General features: G+C 48.2%; 1 protein-coding gene, 1 long non-coding RNA gene, 1 other non-coding gene and 1 pseudogene across 3 annotated transcripts in view; 3 read left to right on the forward strand and 1 right to left on the reverse strand.

The window, feature by feature from the left end:
- The window catches only part of LOC122647104, a 20,206-nt gene extending 2,993 nt beyond the window's left edge, over window positions 1-17,213 (reverse strand). The window contains exons 1-2 of the long non-coding RNA XR_006330787.1: window positions 17,203-17,213; window positions 5,144-5,146 (exon numbers count right to left, since the gene is read on the reverse strand). This is a non-coding gene — a long non-coding RNA (uncharacterized LOC122647104). The remainder of the gene's footprint in view (window positions 1-5,143; window positions 5,147-17,202) is intronic.
- LOC122647050 (probable cytochrome c biosynthesis protein) lies at window positions 6,784-14,878 on the forward strand. The gene is made up of 2 exons (XM_043840568.1): window positions 6,784-10,653; window positions 13,805-14,878. The coding sequence occupies exons 1-2, from the start codon at window positions 9,457-9,459 to the stop codon at window positions 13,838-13,840; spliced, it is 1,233 nt and encodes a 410-aa protein (XP_043696503.1). The 5' UTR covers window positions 6,784-9,456; the 3' UTR covers window positions 13,841-14,878.
- LOC122647095 lies at window positions 10,661-11,575 on the forward strand (annotated as a pseudogene).
- An 8,466-nt stretch (window positions 17,214-25,679) lies between the features above and the next one.
- Window positions 25,680-25,752, forward strand: TRNAK-UUU. Its single transcript has one exon. It is a non-coding gene; the product is annotated as a tRNA-Lys (tRNA).
- Window positions 25,753-26,875: the final 1,123 nt, after the last annotated feature.

Genomic DNA, 26,875 nt, shown 5'->3' on the forward strand with positions numbered 1-26,875 from the left:
TACACTTACAACATAGGGAGCTTCCCAGCAACAAGTGGCCTTTATTTAAGTGAGAGGGGGGGTAGCCTTAAACACCTTTTTCTCGTGCACATCGTCGAGGTCTCCGCAAGTAAGCCAACTAAGAAGAGATCCCACTGCAGACTGAGTAACATTTCCGACGCCATATATGATCACTCCACCATCTTGTCTTATCCTGCTGAGAGAAATCCCCATGACTTCCAACATTCCAAAAGGGACAATGTTTATTGAGGACCCGTTGTCGACCAGGCTTCTCATAAATGTCCGAACCCGCCTAACCAGAAGGGTACAGGGTTCGCTTGTGATCCGGGTGCCATTACTTTTCGTCTTCTTCATAAAAGGTGATCACTCCAGGAGCTGTATACCTGCCTCTGTTAGCTAAAGCATCATTCCCTACCAAAGCGTACAAATCTTCTTCCTCTGTCGCATAAGAGACATCATTCCTAATTCCTATTCAACTGCTCTAACCACTTCTTTTTTTCTTCTAGAATGGACTCGCTTTCCACCATCGCAGCCTCTGCGAAGATTGCGACGAGCGGCAGGGAAACTGCCCCCAGCCCTTTGCTGATACTGATAGCGAGGCCTTGTGTTCCGGCTCGAAGCCTCAAATTCCTTGCCTCTGAGCAACGCGAGGCAGCTTGTAAAAGCTGTTGACGGTTGGGAGGGTGAACGACTCAGGGATTGAAGGCAACTTCTCAATCTGCCCCCGGCAGCTGATATTAGGTCTTTGAACGGCATGGTGCCCCCGGTTGGTTCCCGATTGAGTGGACTTAGGGCATGAAGGGTTGTGGCGTCGTCGGGCACTCCCAGATTGGCGAGCGGAATCCCTCTTATTCTGAACAAACTGCCCCCGGTATCGAGCGACTGCAGGCGCGGAGTTGTTTTTCTTGATGGTGTTGGGAAGCCCCGATCTACGACCGCCCTGCTTCTTCATTCTGGCCTGTTGATGAGGAACCAGCTTGGAAGGTGGAATCACTGCTCGGCAGAGAGGAGTTGAAGAGGTAACAGCTGTCTTAGAGGCCTAGACGGAACTGCCCCCCGTCTGACGCTTCTCCTTAGAGGGGTGGTTGACTTCCAACCCCTACGAGGAGTGACCAAGGTCCACCCTTCTTGAGCAAGAATAGATCCAGTGTAGATGGGTTTTGATTAGGAGCGGATCCCCTCTTTCTTAGGAACAGGCTTATGGATAGGCTTGATGGGAGTCGCCTTCTTGCTGTTGATGGTGCACGGTTGGCGCTGAGTAGTCTTCAGAACCGGAGTAGGCACGGATGTTGCGGCCGGAGCAGCAAAGAGGATTGGCCGCTGAGAGACGGGCCTTGAATCATAAAGGGGAGCAAGGACTTCCCCGAATTGTACATACGGGGTGGCCATGAACATCGGAGGCGCGGTCCCGAATTGGATGGGTGTGACACGGAACCCAGTGGCTTTGAGCAAAGTGGTTGAAGCTCCAAGGATTGCCATTGCAAGTTTTCCTGCAAGCAAAACAAACACCTTCCTCAATAACGAAAATGTAGTTCGAATGGATTCAAGTTTCTTATGAGTCTTAGAGATGGGAGGAGAAGCTTGTCCCACCGGGCGTGCCAGAGAATCTGTGGGTACAGATTTCGCGCTGGATCCGAATATGGGGGATCGAACCGCGGAAAGAAGTATCCAAAAGACTTCACCCGACGTGGTCGGGTTTTTTTAGAGATGTGGGTCCTTCGCTTGGCTTTTGGCGTAGCAGTTCTCCAGATGCGCGCTTTGCTTATGGTGGTGCTGGCGAAACTCCAACGACTAGGTATGTTAGGTATGTGACTGCACTATTCTAAAGACAAGAGGTTTTTTTTTCCCTACATACACATCACATGCGCACTCGAAGCATGACAAGGAGCGCAACCGCTCACAACAAGGGATAACCCTCTTTATGGAGACGACCAGTCTCTTTTCAATGAGGAGGCGCTGTAAGCGCTCGGGTCTCGCCGGTGTCTTCACCAACGTCGTCACCAAGAGCCTCCCTTGCATCATCACCTCGATCGCTCGGGAGTGGTCCCATCGCTGTAATGGCCACTGACGCTACCCCGGGCACATCAGGATCGAATCTCGAGGAACGCCTCGCTCAGTTAGAGGCCGCCCTCGCTCAGAAGGATGCGGAGATAACTGCACTTAGAGCGCGTACCGCTCAAAATCCTCCTCCGACAGTAGAAGTCCCGCCTGTGGTCCACACCACTGCTCCTGCAACACAGCCAACGACACTTATTCCAGAGGCTGTACAGCAGATGATTACTGAGACTTTCAAAGCTCTGAAGCTGGGGGAAACGGCACAAGGTCGATGTACGCAGGATAGGGTGCCCGCCCACTGAAATATGAATGAAACGGGCTCTATGGCAATTTTTATGTAGGCGGAACGCCCCAACTAAGTTGTCGATAGGTATTCCCCTATCGCGCTGTCAAAACAGGCCTCAAAGGCTGCTGCTTCAGTTTCACAAGGACCTTATTTGATCCAAATTTAGGGCGGTCTACGATCAGCAGCAAGCAAGAAGGCGGATGCGCTACGAACAAGAAGCATACGAAGAAAGCCCTGATCTACGACCACCCTGTAGTTTTCTTCGCTTGCTTTCCTTCCTTCCGTTCAGTAAGACTTCCAATCGGCTAGTGCATTAAGGAGGTGCAAAATCAATAGGATCGATCCGGAGCAGGAACTATCGCATCAGCTGGAGCGGCATTAGGCATTGGAAAGGTGCTTAGTTCCGAGAGCGATTGACGGCTTTCAGAGCGGGAGAGGGAAAGCAAGATGATCGACCGGCTACAGGAGTTGCAGAGGCTCTCGAACTTTCTGTGATCACTATACGGTGATTGTGAAATTGGGATCTTGAGGGGGGTAAAGGCGCCTTAGAACTCTCTTCAAGTGGAAGGCAGGGGTGGGGATATCTACTAAATATGCTTTCTCCTATAATGAGTATATTGACTAATGTTTTATCAAATCCTTTAGTTTTCTTCTCTGAATATGCACCTCTCCCTTTCATTCCAACACTCATTCATCCATGAATTTCTTTCCCGCTACCCCCTTTTTTGTAATAGAAAGTTTCCTCTCCCGCTGAAATTCCTTGCATCAGATAGAAGCAAAGCAGCCCATGGAATGAATTTCGATACCATCTCCTTATCGGTTGGCGGAGAGTCATCTCTTGGGCAGTCGAAAGGGGGCAACTCATCTTATGAAAGATGAGTTGCCTTGTATCGGGTGAAGAGAAGAGGGTGGTAGATAGAATGAACAGTCGACTGCCATGGGAGAGGGAATCAACTAGGAACTGGCATCTCCTGGTCCCTTCCAACCATTAAAGGTACGTGCTTATTACAGACAGTGTGGTTCATGATCGAGCGAGTACTCTTCCTCATCCGGATTACCCATCGGTCGAATTCCCGGCAATAGAAGCAGGAGAGCTGGCAGTAATAGATCGCAAGGTAGGGCAGGGCATCATCGGCAAACTGATTCTTAGTTCGTCAGAGGTAAGTGAAGTTTATCTTCTCGAATTTCTTTTTGAGCCCCTCGTTATAGGCGTGGTGGTAAGGCCTTCGGCCTCTTTATCTTCCATTTACCCTGAGTCTGACAGATGATGAGTAGGGAATCGCCATACACCTCAAGGCATTTCACCGAGAGTTCCAATGCTGCTTGTAACCCAGCTATACACGCTGGGTATTCGGCCTCGTTGTTAGTGCAGGCGAAGTTCAGCGGAGATCGGAATGTGAGCATCTTCGGGCGATATGACTTCGTCTCCTACTCCACTGCCATTTTTATTCATTGCTCCATCAAAGTTTTGTTTCCAGGTTTCTTCCTTTGATTCTCGATCAACGTCTTCTTCTGCAGCAAACAAGATCTCTTCATCCGGAAAGTCGGTCTAACATGGAGATATAGAAGGAGGACAGGTTGTGCCGCCAAATGTGAAGCAGCACCCTCCCTTTGATGGACTTCTGTGTGAAATATGTGATGTCAAATGATGAGAGCAAGAGCATAAGTTGCCACCTGGCGGTCCTTCCTGATAGTGCCGGCTTTTCGAACAAGCGTAGAAAGCTACAGGCCCTAAAGGGCCCCTAGATGGTTAGGGGTTTTCTACGCTGCTAGCGCGCCCTTCCGTTTTCTCGCTTTCTTCGCATGCTTGGACCACAGGCCTAGCTAAAACTTCCTATTCTATTTCCCAAGTCTTCTCTCTTAGCTATCTTGATTCCTATCCTTTACTATCAATGGCATCTAAAGCTCCTATTGAAAAAAGGCATGGCAAACAACCTAATAGGGGGATCCCCCCTAGTGGTCCCCGGTTAGACATTACCGTCAGTTTAGGCGAGTGGGAGGATAGGGCAACCAATGTCGTATAGAAGAACATAGACCCTTCTTATATACAGCATCAGGCGTCATTGGAACAATCAGCGTATGGATCTTACGAGAGATTGAACCATGGCCGGACCATCCTTACACATGAATGGTTAACGGTAGGATATTCGGATGTTAGGCAAAGAGCCTGCCCGTTAAGCGATGAGGCCACTTGTATCCGATGGATCATTTTAATCATCAACAAATGGTGTCGGTGGTCAACCAAACCACTGACCCTCAAGCACGACTTGCCTAAGGTCGACGCTAACTGTTTCGACCCCGAATACCAGGGGTCCCCTCATCAGTAATCAAGGTTTTGAATAATTACCTAGAAGGCCTCCACTTTCCGGACCGCGTTACCAATCCGTAACGTTCCCGGAGGGTAGCAACTATAGCTGACTCAAGTAGACCAATATGAGCCCGATCTCCCTCAGCTATATTTACGCCCACATACCTCGTAGGGCTTAGGAGAACAGTTTGCCGAATCATTCCTGCAGACAGGTAGGCACGGCGGACTCAAGGTTGGGTTGACGTTGAGTCTGTAAGTACCAGCTGTGTATCTGTAGTGAGAAGGCGCTCAGTACACGGACAAGAACCAATCTAAGGCTCTACACTAACAACCAAATATAGATTCTTAATGAGCTGGTTGGTTAGCGGCCGCCCAGCTACGCGTTGGCGAGAACGTCCAATCTCATCCCGTACTTGAACCGGGGACCACTAGGGGGGCTTCGGAAAGAGAAGAAGCAGGGCAGGAAGCATCGAATGCAAACAAAGCGGGTGAACTTACTGATCTGATCTTTCGTATCCGGATTCCTCAACTAATCCAACTAATGCTGATCTATCTCTTGAATGGAAGCTAACAGCCAAGCATGGCTAAACATCCTAGCTGCAACCAGAAACCATCATTCGGAGGGCGGGCTTTTTAGAGGAATTCGATCTGTTGTCTTTTAAAGGTAGATAGGGACCTTTTAGGCTAAACGCCCTTTGTTCAGTGCCTGGGAGGGATGAGTCGCCAAACCGACCGAGAATTCGTATATGAGGGAGTGAGTTACCCACCCCTACCTAACAACATAAGAGGCAGAAATGGAGGCAGAGGTGTGAAGAGAAGGCGTGCTGCCCCATGCAACCAAGCACTTGGGCGGAGTAAAGCTGATCTACGAGCACCCAACCTAGCAAAGAAAAGGCCTGACCAACACTGAAGAACAGGGGGCGCGCTTTACTCAAATAGGGGCTCAGAAGTTGCTTGTTCGCTGAGGGAGTTTCTTCTTTGTCTAAGGCGGGGCGGGTGGTCTACGATCAGCTAGCGCGCTTTGTCCGTTGCTTTCTTGCATGGGCGCTAACGCGCATCCGTTTTCTTGCTTGGTCCGCTTAGGGAAAAAAAGAGAGCATACAAAAAAGTATCTTCGCAGGCGGTTCGGTTGGCTTGGTTACTTACGTGTGCTAGGGTGGGGCTAGCTGAGCAGAACAGCTTCTTGATGTGGCTGTAAATTTTCCTTTTCTTTAAGAGAAGTGGATCACAATGAATTAAAAACAGATGTAATTGTGAATCTAACCGTACCGAACCGTACCAGGCCTGCCGAGTGAACCGAGTTTTCCGTACCACCGTACCGACGAGCCTACCAAGCCGAGATTGACGACTGGAACAACTCCTTCGATTAGGCCTCTCGCCGAAGAGTAAGTATCCGAACCAGTATCAGCCGACGAAAGAGCATCTCCCGTCCTTTCTCACAAAGCAACATACCCAGTTTCTCCAGAACCAGAAGGTAACGCCGTTTCATCCGCAGAATCCTAATCATTTGCCGAATCTCAAGATAGAGATGAATCTGCGATTGCCTTTGACCCCGAATCCGTCTCATAAGACTTATCCGAATCAGTGGATTCAGTTTTTCCTGAACCAAATCAAGCAGCTGTCCATTGAACCGCTAAAAGCAGGAGAAGTGGCGAATCAAGCAGTGAATCACCTGCCCAGGGAAGAAGGGAGATTCAATAAATTCAGCGGCCCTGACAGGCCCCCTCAATTAAAGAAAAAAGTATGCCATTCCCTTAGCCACCTTCGAAGACATAATAATTAGCTTCGCTCCTCGACTCCTCCCTACCTTCTTGAGTGGATTGAAATCCCCCTCCTGGGTTGGGGAGTGAACGAACGTCTTGGAGGACCTCCTCTGGCCGGGACTCCTACTGCCTTTGAACTAGAATCCTGAACTTTAGAATCAATCTCTTCTTCCCCCTTCCTATTCTTTTTTTGAAACCGGACGGGAATTCAATACTCTTTCCGGTGCCCTACCTTTCAACCTGAAGCAGCACCCTCTATCATTCATTCCGTTTGCAGCCTCCGACTGAGAGAGATGTGCGACCCGCTTTACAAATATATCGAATAACCAGGTCCTCGACCCTTCGGTTACCGTGGTTGTTTTCTTCGCCATAATGTCAGTTCAATGACGGTGAAGGAAATAGGATCTGAGAAGTTAATAAGGGGATTATTGTGGAATGTGCTCTGCGCTCTCTTCTCGCTCAATGGAACCAGAGTTGGGATTTTTCACATTCGGCAAGAAAGGCAATGAACGAATATTTTTTTTTATATACAGCTGGATGTACGGCTATAGCCGACTTCGGTTCACGCGGGAATTCAAATCCTCGACAGCTGTGTAAGTCGGTTCAGTTTGTTTTCATCTGAGCCGTTCATCTTAGTAACCGATGATCTGGTCCGGATAAGGTAAGGTGCGTCAGCTCTTGCATTGCGGGACAGCATATTCCGACGTATGGTGTTATAAAGTTATAATTCACGGTAACTTCACAGGAAGAAGCAGATCAAAGCGCCTGACGGACCTATTTTCAAATGTTTCCAGTAATTATAATAGATTGAAGATATACGTGGATAAAAAAAATATACGACAAGATGCATTTAGTCGTCGCTCCTGCGGATGTGCTCGACCAGAGCGTGCACTGGTTTGGTTCACTTTCTCGACCTTCCGCCACTGCGATCTCGTCTTCCACCTCCTTCTTTCCTGTGTCTCCTTTGATTTCTTTATTGCCTTCTTCTAACCAGGCCATTGACTTCCTCTTCTCTGATTTCCCCGTTGTCGCCTATACTCCCTTTCTTCTTGACGCCGTGCCTCTGCTTCCGCTTATCCCTCTCCCGGAGTAGTAGAGTAGAGCCAATCGCCCGCATTAGAACATTCACCTTGGCGGTAAGGTCACCTATCTGAGCCTGCAGGGCCTCCACCGTCCCCCGTGTGTCCTCATCAAGGGCCTCCACAGTAGTAGCCAACGTCCGGTGATCGCTTGAACATGAATCTCTTCTTTCCCCAAGCTGTGCCACTTCTGCCACCGCGCCGCTCAGCTGCGACGCTTGCGCCTCCTTGTCCTCTATCTGCTCCTTTTGGTTTTCTCGCGCTGTTGTGTTGTCCCGTTGTAGAGGCACTAGTTCCCTTCGTCATCCTGCAAGATGTTTTCAACCCTGCTCACGGTTCGATAACTCGCTCTGAAACCACTTTGTAACGGACAAAGAGTTTTGACAGCTAGCCCGTGCGGCACCCGCGCGCCCTCCTGCAACACAACGAGTCAGCCTTACGCAACACCAGGGTTTCTCACAACGCACCACACCCACGCACCCCGGCAGGTCGAGTTTTTTTTTGGCCTGCACCAGAAAGCATTTTTCTTCTTCGATAGGCGGAGCTTCATCGAGCAAGAAATGCATTATTGGTCGACTGAAGATGGGTGCCTCGATTCAATAAAACAAAGGACAAGGGGGTTGTGGCCACTTTTGACCCCTCCTGCAGCTGATGCGTCTAGTTGACTATCCTCCGATTCCCGCCTAACAAGGTTCAAATTTTGTTAGTTTGAGATGATTTATTGAGCAACAGATGTCCGGATTGGCTAGGAGGCTTACCGACCTCTCCTCTAACACTGACTTGAACTACGGCCTCAAAATAGATAGCAATGACCAATCAATATGTCCCGGCCTGCTGATTGGTCCACCCCACAACATTAGGCACCAGCCATTTCATAGCTATTTGTTCGTAGTAAGCCATCCAATTCATCTGGAACAGGCATTGACTCTCGAAAGTCCTGTTTCCCCCGTTTAAGGCAGGTCAGGGAGAATGAAATGCTCTCCTCCTTTCTTGCTTGCTTCCTATAAAGAGCCGGAAACAGATCCCTTGCTTAGCAAGTTCTTTTCCTACGATCAGCTCGACCACCGTTGCCTTGACTCTGTTAGGGGCGCAGTAGTTTGATTGCTTAGCACGCGCATCCGTTTTCTTGCTTGCGCGGTAGCGCAGTAGTTTGATTGCTGGGCCCGTTCTTTCTAATTCAACAAACAAAAGAGGGGCGAAGCGCCCGTTTGAAGTGGCGAAGGTTAGACCTGAGAAAGTACGAAAGAAAGTACGCCCACGGAGCGGTTACGAAGTCACTTAGTCTTTCTATAAAGAAAGGGAGGCCCACGGAGCGGTTACGAAGTAAGGTCAGCTGGTTAAGGAAAGCTCAGGTTATGAAATCGCTTAGCCGTTAATTCATTTTTTAAGTAGTAGTGAGGCGTCGGTACGGAGTTGCGTCAGCTGTGGATATAGACTAGGCTAAGGGACGGACTTCATCTCTTCTATTCTCTTCACTTACACCTTACACTTCCGCTGAGTCTAACGAGGCTCAGGTGCGGAGCCTTCCACTGTGGACCGAGACTACGCAAAGGTAGAACACCAGCAAGATACGGCCAAAAAGCCGCGTCAGCGCTCAAGCATGCGAAGAAAGCCCCAACTCTAAACCTTTTAAGGGCTAACGCGCGCCCCCCCTATGAGTAAGTAATAGTAAGGCCTTTTCTTTGTGATCGTAGACCACCCTCCGTGTGCCCTTTATTAGTAAGGGGCAAGCACTTGGGCGGAGTAAAGCTGATCGTAGAGCACCGTTGCGCTAACGCGCGCGCTGTAGTTTTTCAGCTAGGGTAGGGGAGACAAGGTTACGCGCTGGGTAGCGCAGCGCATCTGTTTCGGGTACAGAGGCGACGAGGGGTGCTAAACCGGCCACCCAACCCAGCAGGGCAGGGGCGGGCCGGCCATAGGTTCGAATCCTGCCACCTTTCTTGTGGATCATCCTGTGGTTACCGGATGATGGGAATAACAAAGCAGAAATTTTTAAATGAGCACGAAATGTCAATAAATGAATTGTCTCATTATTCGTTATTTCCGGGTCTTTTCGTTGCATTCACTTACAACAAGAAACAACCACTAGCGTTTGGTGCAGCACCTGCATTTTGGTGCATTCTTCTTCCTTTCCTTGGTCTTTCGTTCCGTCATATTCCTAATAACTTATCCAATTACAACGTATTAACCGCTAATGCACCTTTCTTTTATCAAATCTCAGGGACATGGTCTAATCATGAGGGTAGTATTTTATCATGGTGTCGGATCCCAAGTTTTTATGGATTCCTTCTTCGTTACCGGGGTCGACCCCAAAGCCATAATGTCTCAAAACGAGGAGGCCATAGAGAAACTCTTTTTTGTTCCTTTGTCTCGAACTTCGTGAAGAACTCCATTCTATCTCTCCCTCGTTACGAACAAAAAAGTGGGGCTGCGCCCCAGTTGTACACTCCCTTCGTTCTACGAACCCTTGTTGATTCTGAACTTCGTTCGCGAAGGAACCGGACTTTTGACGGGCCAGCCCTTTTTTATGCGCCGCTTTACCCTGGAAGGAAAATGAGCTTTGCTCCTCTGGGCGCTAGGCGCTCCCGTGGTTCGCGAGAAGGAAAAAGGACTCATCTTTTGTTGCATCTGGCACGAGATGAAAAAGAGAGAGCTTCGTCTATCGATGAACAGCGGATTGACGGAGCTCTTGGCATTGCTTTGTTTTTCTCTCCTTTCCTATCAGCGAGTTCCGATCCTTTTGTTCGAAATTTCTTCGTTCGTACCGAACCGTTTGCAGAATCAAATCCTGTTCCACAAGATCCTATATCAGCTATACATCCTCCTCGCATTTATGCCGGAGACGTCGCCAGTGCTATGGGCTTTGGCTTATGTAGATCAAAAATGATGAATGGGATTGTGGCACTCCACTCGCCGCCAATGCGGAAGGATGCCGCCGAAAAGAATGGAACGCTGCTTCGCTCTGCTGGATGCGTCGGATCCCGTATAACAAGCGAGCTCTTTACCCTCAAATTCAAACATGTGGGCGCAAAATGCTATCCTGCTCTATTGTTGCGTAGCAATAGAAGCCTGCTCATGCTGCTTCGGCGGCGCTTTTTCGCCTTCTCTTCGCTCTGGACAGGAGCGCTAATGGACACGGGGAGGGAGCAGGCGAAGCGTGTCGTTCGTAATGGAAAGAAAGATACCACTACTTCGCCTCTTTGTTGGACCGCCGGCGCGAACACAGTGGTCTCTGACCAGGACCAGGAACCAATTCGAATTTGGATCTTGACATGTCGGTGGTTTTTAACCGTAGGCATCTCGCCAGGAAGTTGGTGGGCTCATCATGAATTAGGTCGGGGTGGCTGGTGGTTTCGGGATCCCGTAGAAAATGCTTCTTTTATGCCTCGGGTATTAGCCACAGCTCGTATTCATTCAGTAATTCTACCCCTTCTGAATTCTTGGACCTCGCTTCTTAATATTGTAACTCTTCCATGCTGTGTCTCAGGAACCTCTTCAATACGGTCCGGATTGCTAGCTCCCGTTCATAGTTTTGCTACAGATGATACACGAGGAATCTTTTTATGGCGGTTCTTCCTTCTAATGACCGGCATATCTATGATTCTTTTCTCCCAGATGAAGCAGCAGGCATCGGTCCGTAGAACCTATAAAAAAGAGATGGTTGTGGCGCGAAGTACTCTTGTGCACCTACGTCACTCGGCTCGCGCGCAACCCCGCCCCGTTATGTTATGGAAGAATTGAGCTTATTGCTGGGCTGGTTATTCAGAGCCAGCAATTGGCTGCCGGATTTCGTCCCGTCCGTAGCGCTTCGGGGGTCACTGTGGCGTGGCTGAATGTAGAGCAGTCCGCTCCTACAGCGTTTTATCTTTAGATTCTTTTTCACTTCGGAAGATGGTCAAGGGATCCAATACCAAGCCACTGCACTAGATGCGCATGTAGTCGTAGTAGTCGGCCCAGAATGCCTCTGTTCTATACTATACTATACTACTTCGTATGAATGGGGAATTACGTCGCTCTTTGATCTGCAGAATAAGGCCTACGAGCTCTCTGTTTTATGGCAGAGATCTCTCCACACCAAGGAACCGAATCACAATGGATCGAAGCCCTCCTTTTCCTTCCAATTAGTGAGATTCCCCGGTGTGGCCGGCCCCGACTACATGGGAACAGATCCTTCTTCCTCGGAATCGAGACTTTTTACCATTTCCACTGACGAGCTTTCTCGCGAGCTCTTTCTTCTCGGGAACATCTCGAAATCGAGCGGGCAGCAAGAATAAGAATCAACCTATCCTTAATCTGAACTTAAGTAGACGTCGGCCTTCTAGAAGCGAAGCTTCCCAGCCGCCTGCCTCCTTGTGTGGAAATGCTTTTCATGATCTCCAGCTCTTTCCCACCAGCTCGTTCTCCACTAGGCATCTAGGCGAACCCGCCGGGTGAACTCAACGTAAAGAAAGTCAGTGAGTGCTTACTAATAGCGAAAGGCTAACATCTCTCCGTCAGAAGGCGAACATCAGGTAACTTCGTGCTGTAAGACGACAGGTTGGTAATGAAAGGCAATGTACTAAGAAAGCGCAACTCTACTCTATTAGGCCGAGCGAGAAAGAAAGGTTGCCTTAGACGTAAAGGGGCGGGTAAGAAAGAGAGGTGAAGTGACTAGCTTAGTGACTGTATTCAATCTAAAAGGTTGGCTAAGTGACCGTCAGTGCTGTTACCTTATAGTAAGAAAGCGGTCTTTCAGTCTTTAACAGTTGCTTCAAAAGTAAATTCAAGGTTTCCTTTTTTTTTATTTTAGTATTAGCTGTCATTGATAGAGCGTTTCGGCGGGAAATCGCTAAGTTGGTTAGAGTCCTGGTCCGTCACGCCAGAAGTCGCGGGTTCGAACCCCTCCTGGTGGAATAAGTCGAAGTTGCGGGATCCTGGGTACAACGAGACCGCAACTACGGAAGGAAGGAAATGGGAGCGAGACCACCCTAAGATGATGTTATGAAGGAGAGCTCGCGGCGATTCTATTCTGTGTTGGAAGGGCGCCAGAATTGACGATCTATTCGATTCTATAGATCAAAGGGGTTTTCGGCCTATCTACCTCTTCTCGGGAGCGAGGCCAAAGCCGAGCAAAAGATATAGATATCCAGATAGCTAAATAAGCCTAGGGAGGCACATGCAAATGTAGCTGAACCAACCCGAAGATGAATGGAGGTATGACCCACCTCATCAAACAGGGCTTGATATGCTATCCATTGGGGTGGTCCCCCGTGACTCACTCAAGTGAAGAGAGAGAAGATAGGGTAGGTTGCTCTGAAGGTAGAATAACAAAAGAGAGACTACTTATGTTATGGATTTACATTAACATGAACGGGACCCTAGCGAGTTCAGTGCGTAAGCCCCTTTAGAGATAGGGTCGTTAGAGAAGAGCTCGTTCTTCAATTTTGAGATCTTTAGATTCGTAAGATCATGATAGAGTCTCCGCGCGCTAGCGCGCTACAACTAGCAGAGCAGCCAGCTGAAAAACTACAGCGCGCGTACTCTTCTGGATAGCTTTTATGGACAATCACAATTGTATCGGTCCGGCACGAGCGGAATAGTATGGGACAGGTTCATGGAATGACCCGGCTAGGAATCCAATTTATAACGTTACTTCAACTCACCATCCAACTATTCCAGTATGCCCATTGGAAATATCCTTACGCCCTGTTGAAAAAATTATTATTATTGAGGTGGAATGAATGCTGCTGCTTTCGGCCCCATAAAATCGCCTAATGTTGCGCATCGGATCAGTTAGGTGCCGGGCAGGCGGGGGGTGGGGCATAGGAACCAGCAAAAGGAATGTTCAGCTCGGGAGCCAGCGATCTCCTTTGCACCAACTAACGGGTGGCCCAAATCTATGTTTTTAGTAAAAACTACTTTAGGAAGTGGGAAAATGCCTCCTCAAACCCCCTATACCTTCCCCCATTCCTTGGATATGAACTCATTCTTCCCCTTTTGTTTCTGTTTTCCGTGGATCCGTCCCTTCCATCGGAAGAAGAGGAGCGCTACTCGACCAACGGCCGAGGAGCAGACATCGGGGCCGCCCCAATGAACGTCACGTAGATTCCCGGAAGGGAAGTTGTTAAGAAATTCAACTTCTTTATTCTAGCGTTTACTCGAATTAGACATCTTTTTCTCCATCTTCAACCCCTATCACTGTTGAAACTCTTTTCGACCCCCAACCCTGCAAACTACGGCTTTCAAGCCCCAGCGGAAAAACTACGTAGTAAGTGTCTTTTCTCTGGCACGCTTCTCAGTAACAGCTGACGCAGCTACGAGGGAGCGCTTGAAGAAAGGAGTACGAGCTTGCCATCCTTTGAGAATATAGTTGTGTGGATTTCCTTTATTGCTGGAATATCAAAATCATATCTCTTTCACACTTTATCGCACTCCTACTTCGTGATTCTGTCTGAAAATGAGGTCACAGGTCCTATTTATAGGCGATCAGCGACCCACCAACAACCTTAGCCATCAATCACAAGTCACCACGTGTCAATAAAACACTGGTTAATGACTAAGTGGAAGTGCGGGGCGATCAATCCATATGACAGCTGTCCCCCCCTCATCTGAGCAGAATCTGTTACATAAAAAACTCATACACGTGGAAAGGAATCAAACAAAATCAAACAAATACAAACCCACAAGCATCAACCTCTTTCTCGTGCCTATTGACGGTTATCTTCTGGTGGCGACAATAAATGACTCACTCACGACTTTCATTACAAATCACATTCCTTTTAAATACTACAGGAAATCTCTCTTTCGAATAAGCCTTGTCGGCAGGCATGAACTAGTTAGGTGTCGACCAGCACCCCCTACACTCTCTCTTAGGCTTCTCGCTCGGTATAGCTGTCGACTCGACTAGTATATAAGCGAACACATCCTTTCGGCCTATATAAGTGCGTCTCCAATCGGTACTAGAGGGATCAAATGGGGGCTTTCTATCATTCAGTCAAAAAACTTCTATCTAACATCGCGAATCGGTCCCTCTCAGGGGAAAAGCTATCTATCAATGGGCAGACGCTGCCTCCGTGTGTATTGCGTGTTTGCTCCAATCCGGGTCAACGAAGCCCGTGCGGGCTCCCTTTCCTGCCGCCGAAAGAACCTGTGCCTTTGCCGCTGGTGCTATTTCAATGGATTATGGCTAAATGTTCACTATTGTCTCTCAAATAGGAAGGGATTCCGGGATTATGAAGTTCTAACGGGATTTGCCTTTGCTTGTGTCTCCACCTGTGCCTATGCCAGTGATGGCTTTCGAAATGATGGGTCTACTGCGTAGGGATCCGTATCAGGTCGGGATGCCGCTGTTAGTGTGGTACCTCTAGGGCTGGCTGCTCTCGACCCCGGTAAACGAATGCTCTTCGAATTGGTACCTAAACCCTAGTTAGTTCCTGCCACCTATGCAGCTTCCCCTGCTGGTAGGTGATCAACGGAGACTAGTGCTTTTGCTGCTGTCTCTTCCACAGCAGCCTCTGCTGCTTTGTTCGGATGCTCCAACGTGTGCTTCAACCGGCGTATACAAGATCAATTTCAATTGAAAAAGACTGAAAATGGAATTGAAATTGCCGAAACCCCATGCCAACATTTCATTCAATGTTTGGCCGTCCAGCGAATGCTCGTTCTGTTGTCATACGGAATCGGAAGCCCTTCTCTAATAGGGCTGATCCGTCGGAAAGAAGACAGAACGAAAACATCGTCAAATTATGCACTAACTTGATGGAATGCATATATGAGGAACCATGACATTTCTGGGTTGTCACGGAAGAAGTTGAAAACTCTAATTCGCAAGGCTCCGATAGGACATTGGTAATGAGGAGGACTAGTGGATTCGATGACAGTGCGCCAGGGAAAGGGCCAAGAAAAACAATAATACACCATTGGGTTCCACAAGCAAGCTATTATTCTGGGGATCTCCATTGAGGAGCATCAAACCCTAATGAAAGATCTCGGGGGTTTACATGAGTACATCCGGAGGGAGTTCAAGTTATTCAGGGAAAAAAAACACCAGCCCCTGTCAGTTCATAAATGGAAAGAATAGATCTTCACGGAAGAGGAAATCGTTTCATCCGTTCCTACTATTGACTCCTATGATCAGGTCCCCCTTACTCCATAGGGCCGAGATAGATGAGTTGGAAGGATCTGCCTAAGCCAACACCGGGATATAGTGGTTGAAAGAAGGTGAATCCGTATCTGCTCTATCGAATGCTGCTACAAATGGTGATGATTCTGTCGATTCATCTTCTGCTGATGCTGGGGAACAAGGAGGGCCTAGCTACCTTGTCATTGGTGGATATCTGGAGAAGGGAGATGTACGCGGGCCATCACCAGGCGGGCTCTACTATGAAATCTTCGGAAGGTGGGGATGATTCCATTTCAAACTATGAGCGAGCGGAAAAAGAAAGAAGAGTAACTTGGTCCCGGGCATCTACCATATTACCAAGAATGATCGGCCATACAATTGCTATTCATAATGGAAAGGAACATTTGCCTATTTATATAACAGATCGTATGGTAAATGAAGGAAAGCACGATCAAGGCCCGGATAACAGAAAAAGAAATCCTTTCATAAGGAGCGAAGCGAATTTCAAGCTGAGAAATTCAAAGAAAGTCTAATGGCAGTGTTTAGAACAACGAGTTCTATGATTGCGATGGACTGTCGTCATCGCACGAATGAATGAGAAGGAAGACCAAGAGTCCAGTGACATGATGGTTGCCATGATTTTAGAAGCCTTCGTTGTCGAGAACGAGGTAGAGTGGTGAACTGATTCGAGTGTGATGAGTCACATCACCAGTAACAGAAATGCCTTTCAGACCTTCGAATTAGTGGGGGTTGGCATGAATTTCTTTATGGGCAACTTTTCGACTTCAAAAGTGGTTGGAAAGGGAACCGTCAAGCTGAAGTTCACCTCCGGGAAGGTGATTACACTTTAGAATGTTCTTCACATGCCATACATCCACAAGAACCTGGTTTCCAGATCTCTCTTGTCCAAGCACGGCTTGTTGATGGTCTTCGAGTCTGAAAAATGGATTCTGACTAAGAATGGTGTATTCGTTGAGAAGGGCTATTCTGGAAAAGGCTTGGTTAAGCCAAATGTTGATTAAAGTGATATTACAGCATGCCTTAGATATGCCTATGAGAACTAGGGATGAGGCTCAACAAGCTCTGGTGCAGAATTGCCTATACCTGAAAAGACCATCAGATTGGACAGAGGAATAGAGTATATCAAGATCAAGTTTGCAGTGAAGATCATGAGATGATCAAGTCCATGCGGATAGGTTCGGGTTTAACAGAACATATGTGGGTTGAAGAACTGCTTTCAGCGAGTTTTTTTATCTTCCGAGTCCCACCAAGCAACGGATTAAGCGCTAGCTGATCGTAGACCAAAGAAGCAACGGCTGAGCCCCTATTTGAGTAAGGCGCGCGAAAGCCGCTGATCGTAGACCACCCTGGGTAAGGCTTTTCTTGCTAGGTCGAAACATTGTTCGTGGCCCGCAGCCCGGATCATTCTATTGGGGCGACGGCTATCCAATCTCACCGGCATTTCAACGGTGGAAGTCATGGTTTAGTTGTCTATCTGTGGGTCCGACCTTAGTACCCACGCTGGCTCTGTCCCGGTGCATATCGGGGTCTGTTTGGAGAGATTTCGGGTCAAGGTGACGCTAGCCGGAGATTTCGGTCGAATTCTACACGTTGCTTCAACCTGTTCTGTACTCCAGAACGAGTCATAGTTTTCGCCCGGGACCGACCTGCCTTGCCAGCAAGAGAGTGGGAATCTTCCAAGATGACCACGTGGACGCGCCCGAAACACGGCTTTTTCCGCTGAACTTCGTGCTTACAGCACCTTGCCTTACGGAAGAAAGTTAAATTCCCCTGATACAATCAATATATTTCCCTTTCATTTCGGTAGGCTTCGCCCGTTGCTAAAGGTGCGCAGCACTCCGAATCACGCTTCGGTCTTCTCTTCTTGACGAGAAGAGAAAGACCTCAGCTTGCTTACCAAGAAAAGAATCTTTCTCGTTAAGCGAAGCGTACCTTGAACTTGAACCGTTGACTTGACTTTATCCCCATCAACTGGCTTGCCTTCCCGATCGTCTAAGAATTGACTTGAGAATTGGGCTTCGCCGCACCCCGTTAAATGCTTCGCACCTTTGGCAACGGCCGATTCCACCCCGTATATTGTGGGCCCTGTCCTCGTTGTTTATGCTATCTAAAGCAGCTCAGACCGATTTTGTCTACTAAGCCTTCGCTTCATTTCTAATGACTCGAGCTCGGACAACTCGGTAAACTGAACCTGGGAAAGGAACCGTGAGCTTGGCTTGAGCTTGTCCCTGAGAAAGCCCCTTTCGCTTGAACTGTTCTTTTCTTAGCTTTTCACCTTTCGCTTTCGCTTGAGTAAAAATCATCCGATCTACAATCGTCAAATCGATCGGTCAGAAACTGGCCTCTATGAGCTTTTTTTCTTTTCCTATTCAAAGAAATTCTATAAAGACGTTTAAGCATGCCAAAACCTCCTTACCAAGAATCTAAGGTTTTAGTTTCAGTTACGGAACCGAACCCTGCTTCTACTACTACTAATGCACGGACTTGAATGCACTCCCTTGAAGCGAAGCACGAAACGGACTTTGCACTCCTTTTCACGCTACGCACTCCGAATCCACTCTATCAGTGCACTCCCTTTCACATTTTCATAGGGTGCTCCCTTCCGCCACCCGATTGAAAGACTCCGCGTTAACAAGGAAGATTCGATTCCCCGCTTTCAGATGGGTGTATCGATCCGTGGTCCTCGATCTCGTCCTCCAATCGGCATAACAACTTCTTTCTCCCTATAGTCCACCGCTTCCTCAAACACGGATAGGCGAGACTGAAAAGCTCGAGATTGACTGATTGAATCACTTTGTTGGATCAGTAGTGTAACCAGGGGCATCGGATTGCATTCTCAGCTTCCATCCCGCCTTCACCTATGGTACTACCTTAGCTACGCTACCGGTGGTGGTACCTCCGCCTATGCTTCCCTTTATATGCTTTAGCTACTAAAGGGAAAGACCCGCCCCTGCTGAAAGCCCGAGACCAAGACAAGACCAATGAGTATACCCATACCACTGCCTTACCGCCGGTTGAATGACGGACCAATACCTGAGTCGTTGAGGAAGGCCCGGCCCCTATCGTTGAAATCCGCTTCCCTTCGCTTCCCTGGAGGGCCGCCTTACCCATCACTCCTTCTGCCACTGTGCAGTCAGTCCATTCTGTTTGGCCCACCCCTTTAGTGTTGATACGCTAAAGCGATCAAGGTTGACCTTGACTTCTTTATACGCGTCAGCGAGAAAAGGTGAAGCATATAAAGGCCCTCGCTGACCCTAGAAGAACTCAATGGCTTGCTGAGTTCTCTGAGCAAGAAAGAATCCAGATGAGAGACGAATGGCTGCAATTAAGGCGTCTAACTGAGGATCAAACCTCGCTGTTAGACGTAGTCTATGGCCAATCAGAAGAAAGCAAAGAGGCAGATACCCCTCCTACTCATCATATCAACAATGCCTCCAGCCAAAATCAGAGCCGTGCTTCTTCAGAAGAAATGACTGAAGTCCCAGATTTCAACAAGGGTTCCATAAAGAAGGACAGCCAAGGAAGAGAATGCACTATGCTCGATGCTGATTGTCAGAAGGAACCTCTCGTAGATTAAAATGCATACTTGAAGGTCTCTTTCGAAGGTTTTGTGCTTTATAGCAGGCAAAAGATGGAAATCAGGGTCACAGCTGCTGCCCCATTCCCTCTCAACAATTTGTCTGCGGCGAATCTAGACATCCGAATCCTAGACGGCGGTATAAACGAAGAAGACGCGCCGGGACAAAAACCCACTCTTCGAGAGAATGGCCTGCCAGAACTTGAAGACGGTGACACCTTCGTCATCTCGTACACTAAAGAAAGGCGAAGCCAGATAGATCGGATGTGAAAAGCACCAACATAGAAGCCCTATCGTCCGGTGCTCCGACTGAGAGTTCGGAGGATCCTCTGAGCAAAAGCATTTCGGTTCCAGAAGAGAACTTTCATTCTCAAGAAGACGAATCGTCAAGGGCTGCCATTAGCCAAGAAAAGGTGTCTATCAGGCTCTGTTAAGACCAGATGCCTTGTGAGTTGGAGACCCTTTGAAGTGATTCTGACTCCGGATAAACTATCATCGAAGGAAAGGAGCCTCTGAATGATCCTGTGCCTCCATTAGAGCTAAAGCGCCGGGTCTCGGTATCAGATGTCTCTCTGAGACGACGGAGGAGCCGAGTAGAACACTGTTGACTGAGAAAAACGGACAGCCTAAGGCCTCTAAAGAATCTCAAAATTCTTTGTCTCTATTTAGAGACAAAGCACAAGATCATATTCAAAGATGTCATCTTGAGACAACTAAAGTGCCATACGGAACATCTTTCGATGACACCAAGACTGTTTAAGAGGCTGAATGGTTTCATACCACTCAGAGATCTCATGAAGTTCCTGATCGACAGAGCGCCGTCGAAGAAAAGCCCAATGCCGTTAATACACAACCCTGTGTCGACCCATCAAGAAAGATTTTCGCGAGCGATGAACGAGTCAATATCGTTCCAGAACATTTGCATTCTATAAAAGCTGACGGAGGCGCTGCGCTGTCAAGCCCTGTTGTGAAAACCAAACCCTGTTGTGAAAGCTCTGTTCTAGAGGCCAAGCCCTTGAACTGACTATGACAGAGTCAGGATTTGACGGCCAAAAGACATGGCTATAGTCCTATCCACAAGAGACTACCCGTTTTTGTCTTGACAACGATCAGTCTGTTTCTGGAAGTTGCACTAACAGCTTGCAATCTGAAATGCCTATGGAAAGCCGGGATCATTCATGAAGAAGCCGGCAAAGAAGGTTGGAGTCACCATTTGACTCAAATCCCTAAGAGTAGACTGACTGAGCTCACTTCAGATAAAAAGAAACGATTGTTGAAAGCAATCATGTCATGGTACCAGGATTTCTAAACTGGAGACCCAGGTTTGGAATCTCGTAATCACTTGTCCGACTTCATGGCAGTCGATCCTCTTCCTCATTGGAATAGTGAGTTAGGGACACACGCTTACAGCGCCTTCGTGGTTACTTTGAAAAGCTAAGCCTCTATATGCTGAAAGCGTATAGACGCGCTACCTTTATATGCTTTTTCTAAGGTTTAGCTCCATCTATCGCTTAACAGCGCCTTGCTCCGCCCTCCTTGCCCCGTTCTTTGCTATAAGGAATTTGTTTGTCCGCGATTATTCGCATGCTTACCTAAAAGCAAAAGGCCGGCCAGAGCGCAATGTCTATAAAAAAAAAGTAAGCCTGAGTTTGTTGAAAGGCGAACAGCCCCCCTCCGAAGGAAGCCGGCATTGGATAGTCCGCGGGGTAGCTTAAGCCACCCACTGGTTAGTTAGGTGGTGGCGCATTCGGCATTCTATAAGCTTCGCCAGAAGGGCTTTGCTTCCCCCGCCAGAATAGAATGCCTCCTAGAAGCGATTAGTCACAACAACTATCCTTTCATTGCAGGCAATAAACCCAAGCCCCACTCTCGATATAAATTCAAGTAAGGCCTGACGGAGGGAGCCTCCCTACCCAAATAGGATCCCCTACAAGAAAAGGACCTATACGAGTCCCAATGAGTTCCTCTTCCTCGGATTCATCTTGTTTTATCCAGACTGGTCGCCTACTTAAGTACGCAAGCCTTTGGCACTTCATTGAAGTAGGGCGAGCAGCCGGGTAGTGGATTTTTTAGAAAGAGTGTTTCTTTCGTTTTAAGAGAAAATGGACTTCTCCGTGTGTATGGAATGCAGGGTGGTCGTAGATCACCGCGTAGCGCGTAGCATAGCGAATGTTGAAAGCTCTGCGTAGCGTTATGATTCTTAATGAACCTTTAGTAGTCAATTGTAGAAGTAGAATAAGCAGCTCCTCTCTGTTTCGGTGTAGAGCGGTGGCTTGTGTAGCGATCTGGCTGGAGCTCTTTCAATACGCCGCCTCCGCCGGATTATTCAATGAATGAATGCGTTGTTGATAAAGAGCATAGCGGGCGGGGGCTTCCTGATCCGCTTTCGGCCTTCCCCATCTGTTCCCACGCACGGATTCTGCCACTGAGAATCTTTCCGGCCGGCGTCTGGATTCCTTCTGCTTTCGTGCGTGCTGATGCTTTCTTCCATAGGGTGGCGTAATATCCCTTCCAACATATTGCCAGGGGCTGGGCTCACTCACTTTCTTTCTATAGAAAAGGGTTCGATCATAAGCTTCTGTGATCGGAGCCAGCATCTCAAGGAGCCATAAGCCATCAAAAGCTTATTTTAGGGTATCCCTTCTTAGATGCACCACTGTGATAAGATCGCATAAGCGTCTCCTAGCCTAGGGATCGAAGCTTCTGTTTCTATGAGAATCCCGCCCAGATGAAAGATCATACGCGCTGCCCTCGAGTTGCTTCATGAAAAAGAGGATATGCATGCCATAGAAGCCCCCTATTGACGTAAAGGGAGGGCGAGGGGTAAAAGCCGTTGGTTGAAGGCGCAGGTAATGAATGGGCTTGTTCTGGCATGAGAAAGAAGGAGTCTCCAAAAGCGAGGGTGGTCTACGATCAGCTCGACCGCAGGGAGAGAGTGGTCTACGATCAGCTCGACCGCAGGGAGAGAGTGGTCTACGATCAGTTGAGATCCTTAACAGAAAGGCTATGCATAGAAGCCACTTAGTAAAGAGGGAAGCCATTGAACAGAAGGCGTGGTCATTAATGAGCAGGAAATAGGCTTTTGTGACAAGAAGCTTTATAGTTAGACCGGATGTTTTCTTCAAAGGAAAGAAAGGCTATGTACATAGAAGCCGGGTAAGCAGGTAACGGGAAAGCATTTGTGTAGTAGAAAATGAATAAGGAGCTGGCTTTCCAGAAAGTAAGTGGTCTTTATGAGAAAGGGTGTAATTCACTACTATAAACGACAATAACAAGTTGGGGCCGATGTTTGATAAGAATGCTGCTTATTGATAGCCCAGCCGGTTTTTAAAACCTTTCTCTATCACTGACTGGTATAGCTCTATTGGCGAAAGCTTAGCTCTGCTCTGTTCAAGTGATTCTGTCAAAGCCACAGAAGGGGCGGGCTGATGAATGAATGTGAATAGCACCATGAGAAGGATTATGATCGTTAGAATGCCACAACAAGATCTTAATCTTTCCCTTTCCTATATATAAAGTAAAAAACTAACCCGCAAGCCCCACATTGAACTAGGCTTCAAGGCTTAGCCTCATTATGCGCCTCTTTGTCATTCATAGAACTTACTCCCATTTTCTGTTCTGGTTCTGGACCTACCCGGCCCGGGGAGCAGCCGTCTAAGTGCCGTGCAGCTTTGCTTGGCCTGGGCTGAAGCTCCATGGTGAAGCTTAGTCTTCGGTCGGAAGAGAAGGTATGTGTGCCCATTGACAGGCCCGGTTTCTGATGAAAAGAACGTAGATGGCTCAGATCGGGATCGGAAGGGTTGGTTTGTCAGGCCCTGAATGAAACTTACCCTTTCATTAGTGATCTTTCCTTTCTTCGATCGTTCCCGACCGCTTGTGCTTTCGATAGATCTACCAGTCCTTCTGTTCTGGAAAAACGCTTTGCGGTCCGAAGCTCAACAACCGGGTGGTGTCCTACCGATTATGGATGGGAGGCAGGCAAGCACAAACAAGCGCTTCCCCGCACGAACGAATGCGAGTAGGAGCCTGGGCCCCACACACACGAGTAGGGGGGGCGCTGCCCGGAGAACCGCACACAATGATAGGGGAGCGGCTCTATGAGTGGGAATCAGAGTTTCGAGCCCTACGGGCTCCCTCTAAATCTTTAACACTTTTCTTGGAAAAAAGGGGGCACCACAAACAAGGAAGGAGTTTTATGCTTCCGAGATTCAATCACATATTCTTTATTATAAACGAAATGAAAAGCCCTATATTCTTCCTTCGCCGGCCGGCGGCTGAGAGAAGTATACTACTCATGTAGTATACTGAATTCATTCATTATAGTTTTTTGCGATCCCATATTTCTTTCTTTATATATATAGGATGGAGTAATGGGTGTTTAGGATGCGTTGCAAAGATGTGTGGTTTAGTGGTCTTTTGTTATGAACGGGACAGGGACGGTTGCTATCAGAACTGAATGGGCTTCCCCGCGGGGGCGATCCAGAAAAGAAGACCTAGATCTAGTTTGGTCAAAACAATGTGGTGGCCGAAGGGATGAATAGCTCATCAAAATCGTTATTCTTTCCCTTTCTTCAGTAGAATCCCCGGTCCCAAACGACTGCGGGTAGCCGCCAAGAAGAATGAATTCCCGAAGGGGTCCAATAAGACTTCCTTTCGAGTAATACAGGGACGGACTGAGACTCCTAACTCCCGATGCAGGAGCAGGGTGGTCGTAGATCAGGGAGGAGGGTTTCGAAACGCATTGAACCTCCCAATCGAATGAATCGTAACATTCGTAATGATCAACTTTACGGAGCCCTATCGCTCGGTTAGATAAGAGAGGTCCACCCCAGAACAAAAACCACTTTCTAATGCTATAGAAGCACGCACTTCTTCGTCCACAACAGCAGGTGGCCTCCGGGCAGCCTGGCTAGCCGGTCCAGTTCTCCAGTCAATACCTGCCAAAGAAAGAATGTACAATTTGTTGTATCAATGATATTACCAATCAACGAACTGCTAGTTGGAGAGGGGGGTCCATTACGTGTTAGCTACCTCTAGAATAGCCAGACATTCTTGGCCAGGTTTCAGAATGGAAGAGAAGTCATGGAAGGAACTGAATTGGCCACGCACGATGAATGGATGGACAAGAATAAGGCGAAGACTATGAGTCTTCGATATTCATTTATACTTTGAATTCGGAAGAATATGAAATGCTCCCGCTCTGCATGGCAGGCGAGGTAGGATAGAGAAGAGGGTTGCCTAGATAGATGTTCTCTATAGGTATGCTATAAGTAGCTAACAGAATGCAATGCCTCCTTCTAGTGGCGGTCGGTCGAGCTGGTCTAAGACCACCCCTGATTTACAACCAGCCTGTGGTCGAGCTGATCGTAGACCACCGTTGCGCTAACGCCCCGTTATATAGGGTGGTCGTAGATCAGCTTTTCTTGCTGGGGCGGAAGGACTTTCTTCTTCGCCTTCTATAAAGTAGCTTGTCTTTGTTGTTCTGGCTTTCGCTCCTGGAGTTGATTCTTTCAACATGCTGATACTTTCTGTTTCGTCGAGCCCCGAGCTTGTGGTCCTCCTTTGAGTGTGGGTTCAATTGGATGAATCTGTCAAGTCAAGGTCAACGTACGTAGCAGCAAGGATGGTGCATCGCCTATTTCTCGTTCTCGCTCGGGAGCCAAAACGAACACGCCTGCTACCTACTGTACTGGACCTTCGACCAGGCATTCTACCCTTGTCGAATCGGAACCAACCACTGCATTGCGCTCGAACAGTTGAGCGGCCGCCGGCCAGCAACTTCCGTGCACAGATATAGATTCATTCTTCGTACCTGGTTCAGCAGCACAACCCTTCGCGGGTTGGTAAGACGGAATTGGACAAAGAAAAGAGAGTGCTCGACCGGAACAACGGCCACCGTAATTACATAGATAACTGCTCCTCTCGGTCGAACCGTATGGCGGCTAGAAAGAAAGACGACCTCACCTTCTCGTAGATGGTGTCAGTGAGAGCTACTTTAGTATCCCCCGTTGACCTTCTTTTGTAGATAGAATCTTCAATGAGTGGAAACAAGCACCCTTAGACGTAAAGGCGCTACTTAGCCCAACTCTAAACCAAGAAGAAAGTCCTTCCGCCCCTATTTGAGTAAGGCGCGCGCAACCTATAAGCGCGCTCCCGCGTCAAAGCATGCTAACGCACAACGGTGCTCGTAGATCAGCTCGACCGCAGGGTGGTCGTAGACCAGGGGTGGTCTTAGACCAGCTCGACCACCGGGAGAGAGTGGTCGTAGATCAGCTCGACCACCGGGAGAGAGTGGTCGTAGATCAGCTAGCTCAGCCGTTGCTTCTTTGGTCGTAGATCAGCTAGCGCGCTCTGGAGTTGCTTGGTTCTTCGCTTGCTCTGCAGTACGAGCCTCATACAGAGCCGCGCCCCTTTAATATGATGAGAAGAAGAGGGGCCGCCCTCTTTTCTTTTCCGCACCAATCCTTAAAAACTACTACATCTTTTTTTGGGTGTATAGCTCAGTTGGTAGAGCATTGGGCTTTTAACCTAATGGTCGCAGGTTCAAGTCCTGCTATACCCAAACCTACCTTACACTCTACTATGAGTAAGGCTGGCTTGAAAGCCTCGTTCAAAGATCACTCTTTGGCCTTTAGACTCGCTTCGGCGACTTCGCTCGTTGGGTGAGGTAAGGAGTAGTATCAGAGTGGCTCGGTCATCGATAGGCCTCTCCTTATTCATTCTATAGGGCGGGGCTGCGGACCAACAATCCAGCAAACAACGGCCCTACTACAACACAAAGGGGCCTTTTGGCCCGCCATTTAGAGTAAGTAAAGCGCTAACGCCCGTTTATATAGCGGTAGGCCTTTTCTTGCTGGGGCGCGCTAGCGCCCTTTGTATATATTAGTAAAGCCTTTTCTTCGCTGGCTTCGCTAGGTTGGGCGCTAGCGGGGCGCAGGAGCGCCCAACCTAGGTTAGGGGTTTTCTACGCTGGTACTGATCCGAGTTTTTGATAATTACTGCATGCGTTATATATACAGGGAGAGAGAGGAGTAATCCGACCCAGCTACGTTTGCTCCCATTCCAAGGCTGCCTTTAGGTAGGGGCTAATCGATTACTCTCCTATGCCTGCCTGAGGTATCGATGGGATACGAAGCAGAACTGGACGGAGGGGATGGAACTGCCGATCCTGGAAATGACAAGGGCTTGGGGAGAGATGCTATGCTTGAGTAACCGGAAATGGTTGGTGACGAAGAATAGGTAGCTTGCAAGCATAGGAATTGATAACCGAATTCTTTCATTCCCCCCAGCCGATGTGCGAGATCATATTCTTCTACTCCTGCTGATGCCCCAACTCCATTTCAAGCTGCCTCACTCGGTTCTTCTGCTCCGCTCCGGAGATCGGGATTGGGATTGACGAATGGATGGAATGATTGGCACGGAGAGACGGATGTGCTCTGGTTGCTCGTTCAATGATATGACGTATTTATAGTTTCTACTACTACTCAATTCGATCTGTATACGGGGCCCCCGTGTAAGTCAGACTTCTACTGAAAGCTTTCGAATCAACTCAACTATACTATTCAACAACTGAACTTATGATACTTCTTCCGCGATTCAATGAATAGTTTCATTGAGTTGACTCTTGGAAAAGGGGTTTTTGATATACTCATCAACCAGTATAGTCTATTTCAATCCGTCTTCAC

This window comes from Telopea speciosissima, unplaced genomic scaffold (genome assembly GCF_018873765.1).
Source record: "Telopea speciosissima isolate NSW1024214 ecotype Mountain lineage unplaced genomic scaffold, Tspe_v1 Tspe_v1.0012, whole genome shotgun sequence".
In the NCBI taxonomy this organism is placed as follows: Eukaryota; Viridiplantae; Streptophyta; class Magnoliopsida; order Proteales; family Proteaceae; genus Telopea; species Telopea speciosissima.